The 8,491-nt window shown below is 50.2% G+C and overlaps 1 protein-coding gene across 1 annotated transcript; it reads left to right on the forward strand.

The window, feature by feature from the left end:
• The first annotated feature begins 1,792 nt into the window (after positions 1-1,792).
• On the forward strand, positions 1,793-6,549 carry LOC119363373 (G-type lectin S-receptor-like serine/threonine-protein kinase B120). Its single transcript, XM_037628714.1, has 7 exons — positions 1,793-2,831; positions 2,920-3,279; positions 4,717-4,827; positions 4,917-5,363; positions 5,491-5,728; positions 5,821-5,971; positions 6,090-6,549. Exons 1-7 carry the CDS (start codon positions 1,862-1,864, stop codon positions 6,411-6,413), a joined length of 2,601 nt encoding a protein of 866 aa, XP_037484611.1. The 5' UTR covers positions 1,793-1,861; the 3' UTR covers positions 6,414-6,549.
• Positions 6,550-8,491: the final 1,942 nt, after the last annotated feature.

The raw sequence follows: 8,491 nt of genomic DNA on the forward strand, positions 1-8,491 counted from the left end.
TACTAGCCCCCCTTGTATTTTTTGTCATATTTTGAAGATAACTTTAACTGATAAAAGTACCACAAATAATATTGATAGAAACTACATTCAATTACAAATTTAGCAATATAATTTTGATGACACAATATTTTGCTACTCAAATATGTGGTCAAATTTGACTAAAATACGATGGGAACTAATAAACTTAGACTAAGGTAGTAACGGCAAATTTGAGTTCATATCTCAAAAGGTAGTTGTTCTAACAGCAAGTACCCGCCACCCAACACATTTGGAAAGGTTACTGGCACAAAGTATCCCTTCGCCCAATTATAACACAAATTGTTTTTTTTTGTTTTACCATTACAATCAAATTAATGAGGCGCCCACTTGAAGAAGCCTCTATAAAATACATTTCCACCGACGTGTGTCGCAACCACCCGCTTGCCTGAGTGGAGGTCCATCCCAAGAAGGTGCGGATGGCCACCAAGGACGGGCTACTTATGCGGCCCATGACCATGTAGACATGAATGTAGTCATCGGTGCATTGTCATCAGAATTGGGAAAGGCTGAAAACACCGCCGTTGTCGCTAGGCAGCCACACTCTCAGGTTCTAGCAGTAGCAGCCGCCCGGAGATCGCATGTCACTGCCGAAGGCTGACGGAGTGGCGACCTCCTCGGCGGTGCCATCATCGATCTATGTTGTTGAGACTTCGCTTGGCTACTGGTTTCTAGTAGCAAGAAGGAAAAAGAGATGAATGGGAAGTAGGAGGCGACGGATTTAGGGTTTGTGTTGGAAGGCGGCGAGGGGGAGGTGTCTTCTCTCTCCACACTCCAAATATTTTCCCCTTTTTTTAGTGCGTTCGCATTTGTTTGCGTGTAGCAATCATATGAAGTTTAAGTGTTTAAAGAACAATTAATCATCACCTACTCCACGTAAAATTTGTTCTATGTAGAAAAAGCTGATTGACGATGATCTGGCACTCTTTGGACACGCCCTTTGAGATAAGCACTCCATTTTCCCATCATCATTAGCTAAGAGCTGCAACCTCCCGTAGCGGCTCCTCGTCAGCGACGTGAATCACCTTGTCCTCGATCAAAGATAGCACTTTCGCTATCGGACGCGGAGGAATTGATCCCGGGCACCAGTGATCCCGGATGAACAGTAAAATCCGAAAAAATAGTAAAAAAATTCAAAAAAATCTGAACTTTTTTGTCAAGAAACTTTGATGTTTTTTCTACATGCGTGCCAATTTTCGTGATGAAATGACATTTGTGGAGGTGTCAGCAAAAAAAACAAAATCATGCTCCAAAAAAGCTGTTTTTGGAAGCATTTTGGAGCATCGATTTTGTTTTTTTTGCTGAGACCTGCATGAATGTCATTTTGTCATGAAAATTTGTACGCATGTGAAAAATATATCAATGTTTGATGCCAAAAAGATTCAGATTTTTTTAAATTTTTTAAATATTTTTTTTGTTTGTACTGTAGCAAAGGGTGCCTGTGAGCTCGAGCTCACAATAGCACTTTCGCTATCAACGAGTTTTGTCGCTGGTGCAGCCTTGTTGAGTCTCAAACAATGTGAACCCGGAGCTTCGCAGCCCCTTCCGTTGCATAATTCTAACCACTTTTTAAGTGTAGTCGCACTCGCACCACGCCTAATGGAACCCTTTCAGTTGTTAAAGCTGGTTAGCCTAATTAAATCCCATTCAAAACCATGCGGCCCAAATGCTTTCCCCACGCGGCTCTCTCTCTCTCGCGCGCGCTTGATATATAACCACGCGCCCGAGGAAGAAGCACCTGTTTATCCATTACGACCTCTTCTCCCCCGTCCCCCTTCACCACAAGAGAGCCAAGGGAGGATCCGCTCGACCCCAGCCGCCATTGATGGCTCGTGCCACCTCCGCAGCGCTCGCGCTGCTCATCTTCCTCCTCTGCCGGCACGTCCACGCCGACGCGGGCACCACGCTGTCGCAAGGGCAGTCGCTGGCGGGTAACGATAAGCTCCTGTCGGCCAACGGCGCCTTCTCGCTCTCCTTCTTCTCGCCGCGCGGCGGCGACGGCTCGCGGATGTACCTCGGCGTCATGTTCGCCAAGGCCGCGGAGCCGACCGTGCCGTGGGTGGCCAACCGCGACGCGCCGGTGAGCGCCACGGCCTCGTCCTACTCCGCCACCGTCACGGACTCCGGGGACCTCCGGGTGATGGAGGGGGAGCGCGTCGTGTGGCAGACCAACACGACCTCGTCGGCGGGGAACTTCACGCTAACGATCCAGGACACGGGGAACCTCGTGCTCGCCGGCGGGAGCGGCGCGCAGGCGGTGCACCTTTGGCAGAGCTTCGACTACCCGGCGGACACCTTCCTCCCCGGGATGAACATCACGCTGGCCCGGCGCGGCGGCGCCGTCGTCAGGCAGACGCTGTTCAGGTCGTGGAGGAGCCCCGACGACCCGGCCCCCGGCAACTTCACGCTCGGGCAGGACCCGCTGGGGTCGTCGCAGCTCTTCATATGGCGCCGGAGCGAGGACGGCAAGGACGTGACGCACTGGAGGTCCGGGCAGTGGGCCAAGGGCAGCTTCGTGGGCATCCCGTATCGGCCGCTCAACGGGCTGTACGGCTTCCAGCTCTCCGGCGACCCGTCCCAGAGCAACGGCCTGTACTACACCTTCCAGCGCTTCAACTCCTCGCAGTACAGGTTCGTGCTCCAGCCCAACGGCACGGAGACGTGCTACCAGCTGGTGGACGCCACCGGCGCTTGGGAGGTGGTCTGGTCGCAGCCCACGTTGCCATGCCAGGCCTACAACACGTGCGGCCCAAACGCCGAGTGCTCCGCCGCCGACCACTGCACCTGCCTCAGAGGTTAGACCGCATTCCGCTCATGCAGAAACGTGCTGCATTACTCCCCCAATCCCCATGGGTCGTTCAACTCGTCGGTTCAAATTTGCAGGTTTTGAGCCGAAATCCGAAGCGGAGTACGGCAGCGGGGTGTGGGCGCAGGGGTGCGTGAGGAGCAGCCAGCTGACGTGCAGCGAGCGGAACGTGAGCATGAGCGGCGGCGACGCGTTCGCCGTCCTCTCCGGCGTGAAGCTGCCGGACCTGGCCGCGTGGGAGTCGGCGGTCATCAGCGCGGACGCGTGCAGGCAGTGGTGCCTGGCCAACTGCACGTGCAACGCGTACAGCTACAGCGGCGGCACCGGGTGCTTGACCTGGGCCCACGAGTTGCTGGACATCTACCAGTTCCCCAGCGGACAGTTCCCCAACGGACAAGGGTATGACCTGCACATCAAGGTCCCCGCTTCTGCATTAGGTAAGCTTAACCTTCAACTTCTAATTTGGGTTTAGAAAACTCGAGTTAGGAAACTTCCCGGTTGTTGAGGAAATGTTGATAAACGCTTACTGTAGAAATTCTTGTTTTTGTTGTGTGCTTGTGGCAAGACTGACTTGGGTTGCTTGCTTGCTCCAACCCAAATATCCAACCACTGAATTTGGCCTAAGTAGAAGTAAACAATGACACTTTGGTCCTTGTCAACGAGGAACGCGACTTCAGCCGTGTTGATAATAATAGTTCTAAATAGGAACAAACTTGTGTGGATGCATACAAAGTTGTGTGGATGCATGCACAGTGGTTGGGGTCTCCTCTGCCCTGTGTAGTCAGTCCACGGTATAAAATTCACCGGAACATGTAGTCGAGTAGGAGATGGTTGCCAACTTGGACCAGTAAACAGTTACCGTCAAGGGTGAAAACAGCCAGGCTGCTCTGCCTTTCAGATGACTTTCGCCCCCCATTTCGTATGCTTTTTATCAGCTGTCGTTGTTCGGTAACAACGCATTAAGGCAGCTAAAAGGGTTACTCTGAATATTCCAAGCCCTGCAAGAAGAAGGAAACGAATATAACTTGTGAACATATGCAAGCTGACTTTTGAGGAAAGATCGCAGTCGGCTTAAAAGATTTTCCCGACAACGACACATACTAAATGTTTTCACCAACTTGCACATTTTCATGAAAATGACCTAACATGGTCAGATCTTTCATTATCTAGGGATATGGATGAAGCCGGCCGTGAGGTGGATAGTTTAGGGCCTGTTTGGTTCCAATAAGTCACCCGACTTATAAGTCAGGTGACTTAAAACCAGTGACTTATAAGTCACGCCCGTTTGATTGTCGCCTGACTTATAAGTTACCTGACACACCTACCCACACCAATCAACATCATGCAGATGGTAGGACCTACGCAAAAGGGGGTGACTTATAAGTTTTAAGTTGGGGTGGAGCAACTTATGACTTATAAGTTGGGGTGACTTATAAGTCGGGTCTGTTTGGCAAAATAAGTCACTTTTTTCACTTTTCGATTTATAAGTTGGTGACTTATTTAGAACCAAACAGGGCCTTAGTTAGGTTCTCTCGCGAATGATATAATATATTGCAAGTAGCACAAATGGAACATGTGAAACAAACCATATGCTTAGTTTGACCATGCAGGCCAACATGTCTGACCACATTTGGTGGTTTTTATATTTACCTGATCTGAATCCACGTGTGGCTTTGCCAGATTACACGCCCGCAGTTTGCAACTTTAGGAGATGTGACCTCGATCAATGATTAAAGTATTCTTCTGATGTGATTGGGTCGATTCGTAGATAGTACTGTTCCATAATCCTTTGCAACTGTGGATGAAAATGACCCATTCGACTGAGAATTGGACATGGATGATACACGTTCTGACTGTACTTTTTACCTGGGCAGGTTCAGGCTCCAAACGGAGGACAAGGATTATCGTTAGCGTAGTGATCGTCCTGGCGGTTGTACTGGCCGCATGCGGCTTTCTCATGTGGAAATGCAGAAGAAGAATCAGAGGTGCGGATCTGAAGATTTCAGCAGTTTGCAGGCAAATTTCTTGTAGTACGTACATGACGGGCTAATTTGGTTCGTCTTATCTCGTGCAGATAAACTCGGCGTCGGTGGCGGGAAAAAGAGGACGGGAGCCGCGCTGATGCTGCGCCCTGCTACGATGAAAGCCAAGCATGACTTCTCAGGGCCGAAGCAGCCCGATCAGGAGGTGGCGGAGAACGGCGACGGCTGCGAGCTGCCGATGTTCACCCTGGAGACCCTGGCGGCGGCCACCGGCGGCTTCAGCGAGGCCAACAAGCTCGGGGAAGGAGGGTTCGGCCTCGTGTACAAGGGCAGCCTCCCCGGCGGCGAGGAGGTGGCGGTGAAGCGGCTGTCCAGGAGCTCCGGGCAGGGGTGCCAGGAGTTCAAGAACGAGGTGACACTCATCTCCGAGCTGCAGCACCGCAACCTGGTGAGGATCCTGGGCTGCTGCATCCATGGCCACGAGAAGATGCTGGTGTACGAGTACATGCCCAACAAGAGCCTCGACGCCTTCCTCTTCGGTATGCATTGCACGCGCGCCGTCTATCTCATTTGTGTAGTCCTTTTCGAAAAAATCTCATTTGTGTAGTGTGGTGTTCGCTTTCTTGGGCCAACTCTCACGATGTGGTACGGTGGTGATCGGATCAGATCCGGCGAGGCGGGGGCTGCTGGACTGGAAGACGAGGCTCCACATCATCGAAGGGATCGCGCGGGGGCTCCTGTACCTCCACCGGGACTCGAGGCTCCGCGTGGTGCACCGGGACCTCAAGGCCAGCAACATCCTCCTGGACCACGAGATGAACCCCAAGATATCCGACTTCGGCATGGCCAGGATCTTCGGCGGCGACAAGAACCAGGAGAACACCAACCGCGTCGTCGGCACACTGTGAGTACCAAGTAGCACGTTGCTTGCAGAAACCAACAATGGCCGAATGTTGAACTTTTTGCTGAAATTTTGGTACGATGACGTGTCACCAGAGGCTACATGTCGCCGGAGTACGCAATGGAGGGCCTGTTCTCGGTGAGGTCCGACGTGTACAGCTTCGGCATCCTGATCCTGGAGATCATCACCGGCCAGAAGAACAGCAGCTTCCACAACATGGAGGGCTCGCTCAACATCGTAGGCTACGTAAGCTCCTCTCTGCCACTAGTTCTCATCAGCAATGCGTCGGCACTGTTCTGTTCTTCTTCTTCTCTGATGAGACAGAGTGAGCTTTGTTGCTGACCTGCTTTGGTCTCGGGTGCAGGCGTGGCAGATGTGGAACTCGGACAAGGGGGAGCAGCTGATCGACCCGTTGATCCGGGCGTCGAGCTCGGCGTCGGCGTCGCGCGAGGCGTTGCGGTGCGTCCACATGGCGCTGCTGTGCGTGCAGGACCACGCCGGAGACCGGCCGGACATCCCGTACGTGGTGCTGGCGCTGGGCAGCGACAGCTCCGTGCTGCCGATGCCGAGGCCGCCCACCTTCACGCTGCAGTGCACGTCCTCGGACAGGGACGGGTTCAGGGGGAAGGCCGGCGACGAGTCCTACTCCGCCTGCGACCTCACCGTCACCGTGCTTCAAGGGAGGTAGTCGTCGATGCTGGGTAGGGATGTGTGAAACTTGTGCCGGGCGATTCTGCTGCTTGTAGAGATTGTTTCCGTTTGCTCTCTGTACATGGCGCAAATTTTGTAACACTGTGTTCTTTGGCAGGCTTTAAACTAGTCTAGTCGATCGGCATGGCAACAGCCAACTGTACATATCACAGGCTTAGGGAGTCATCAGTCTGTTAATCTGTTTGCATTTTCTCTTGAATAGAGTCGAGGTATTCAATTCACAGCGAGGTGCTTAAAAAGGCATGGCAGCTATGTACCGCCAAGCTATATGCTGCCATGTTTTAGTTTTCAAATAGAACAATTGTAAATGTGCATGGTGGGCCAATAGAGTTAATTGCAAAAAAACATCACATTTGGGGCATCGGTTGCAAAAAACTGCTAGGTCATTAATTGTTTGCAAAAAACACCGTACATTCAGTAAACTTTTTGCAGTATGCACCGATTGAGCGATTTGCTGCGTTTGAGCGCGTTTCCGACAGCTGGGGCCCGTTTTAACCTACATGGCATAACGGCTAGGCAGACGGCGCCGTTTGGTGGAAATGACGTGGTTGGCTCGCGTCGGACAGACCGACCGCGCCACTCCACACTTCTTGCTCGCTCCTCTCCCTCAGGCTTCCTTACATGGCGACAGCGAAACCTGGCGCGGCGGCGCTGTCGCAGGCGATGCTCCGGGTGGTGGTGATGGAGGTCCACCGGAGTTCTGCGGGAGCTCGAATCCTTCTCAGGCGCTGCCTCCTCCCCAATCCCCGGCACCGGCGAAATCAACAGAGTACGCGGTGGCTAGTGCATTCGCCCAGGCGGTGAAGGCAAATCCGATGGACAGCCGACACTTTGCGTCCTCCTTCGCCGGTGGTCTAAGGCATCCATCCTCTCTCCCTCCTTTCTCTTATCCCCGATTTGGATTCTAGGGTATTAATTGTTCAAGAGTTGTAGTGTTTTAGAGTTGTAGGTATTGGGTTTATGGTTAGGATTGTAGCATTTTAGTACTGGCTTAAGGGTTAGGATTATTGTAAGCAAGTCTTGGCTGTGAACTTCAAAGTACCTTGTCCTGGATTATTCAGTCATGTTAAATGAATTTTAACTGAAGTGTAAATTTTGTACTGAATTTTAGCTGCAAAGTACTTTTAAACTTAACTATAACAGCAATTGCACAAAATTTAACAGAATGGCTCAGTACTCACTTTTAATTGAATTTTAACTATACTATTTAACACTAGTTTCGACTGAACATATGTACATGTACTATTGAACACTAGTTTTATCTAAATTTTAACAGTACTGTTAAATAAACTATTTAACACAAATGGACTAGGTGGACTAAAGTGTTTAAGACAAATGGAATAAAGTGTTTAATTGAATTGAACTTATTTTGTAGATTGGATGATGAAGAATGGGAAGTGAGGTTCCATTTATTGGACATAGATAATTTGGAAAGAACAATTTTCTTATCAGACATAACCTATTGGAATCTAATTGCACTAATAGAGATAGAAGGCTTTAGTTCTAGAGATTTTATGTATTATGTCAAAAATCCAAGAGTTGGGGTGTCAGGAATGGAAAAATTAACTGATGATGACAAGGTGGAAGAAATGTTGGATGACATAACTAGTAAAGGAAATAATGTGGTTAACATTATGGTTATGAGAAGTGAAAAGTGATGCACCAACACCAGCTAATTTGAACATTGGTCATGTTTATGAAGAGCAGGTCCCTTTTGTCTGAATTAGGTGTACCACTTGTTTATGAGGTAGATACTTCAGGAGTTCTTTTCCCCAGTCCAGTGAAGCCCCAACCACAGCCAGTCCAGGCCATGAACACCCAGGAGTGTTCATGTTTGTTGAAGCTTAAGGATCCAAGTGAACCAGAGTTTGCATTGGACTATGGCAATGAGAGGCATGCGTATTTCATGGAGACAGACCAAGAGCAGGAGAACATTGAGCAGATGATGGAGCAGAAGAGGAATGAAGAGATTGTTCAGGAGCAATAAGAAACAAAAAGAGAAGTACAAGGCAGAAAAAAGAAAACTTCTAGAGGTGCTTGCTGAAGAGTTAACTG

Source organism: Triticum dicoccoides, chromosome 2B (assembly GCF_002162155.2).
Source record: "Triticum dicoccoides isolate Atlit2015 ecotype Zavitan chromosome 2B, WEW_v2.0, whole genome shotgun sequence".
Lineage (NCBI taxonomy): Eukaryota > Viridiplantae > Streptophyta > Magnoliopsida > Poales > Poaceae > Triticum > Triticum dicoccoides.

What these genes read in the sequence shown, in the direction of transcription:
- LOC119363373 (XM_037628714.1), top strand. Translation starts at nt 1,862, where the DNA reads ATGGCTCGTGCCACCTCCGCAGCGCTCGCGCTGCTCATCTTCCTCCTC. An exon ending in ATGCAGAAGAAGAATCAGAG is followed by an intron (nt 4,828 to 4,916) that starts GTGCGGATCTGA and finishes TATCTCGTGCAG; the next exon opens with ATAAACTCGGCGTCGGTGGC. An exon ending in AACCGCGTCGTCGGCACACT is followed by an intron (nt 5,729 to 5,820) that starts GTGAGTACCAAG and finishes ACGTGTCACCAG; the next exon opens with AGGCTACATGTCGCCGGAGT.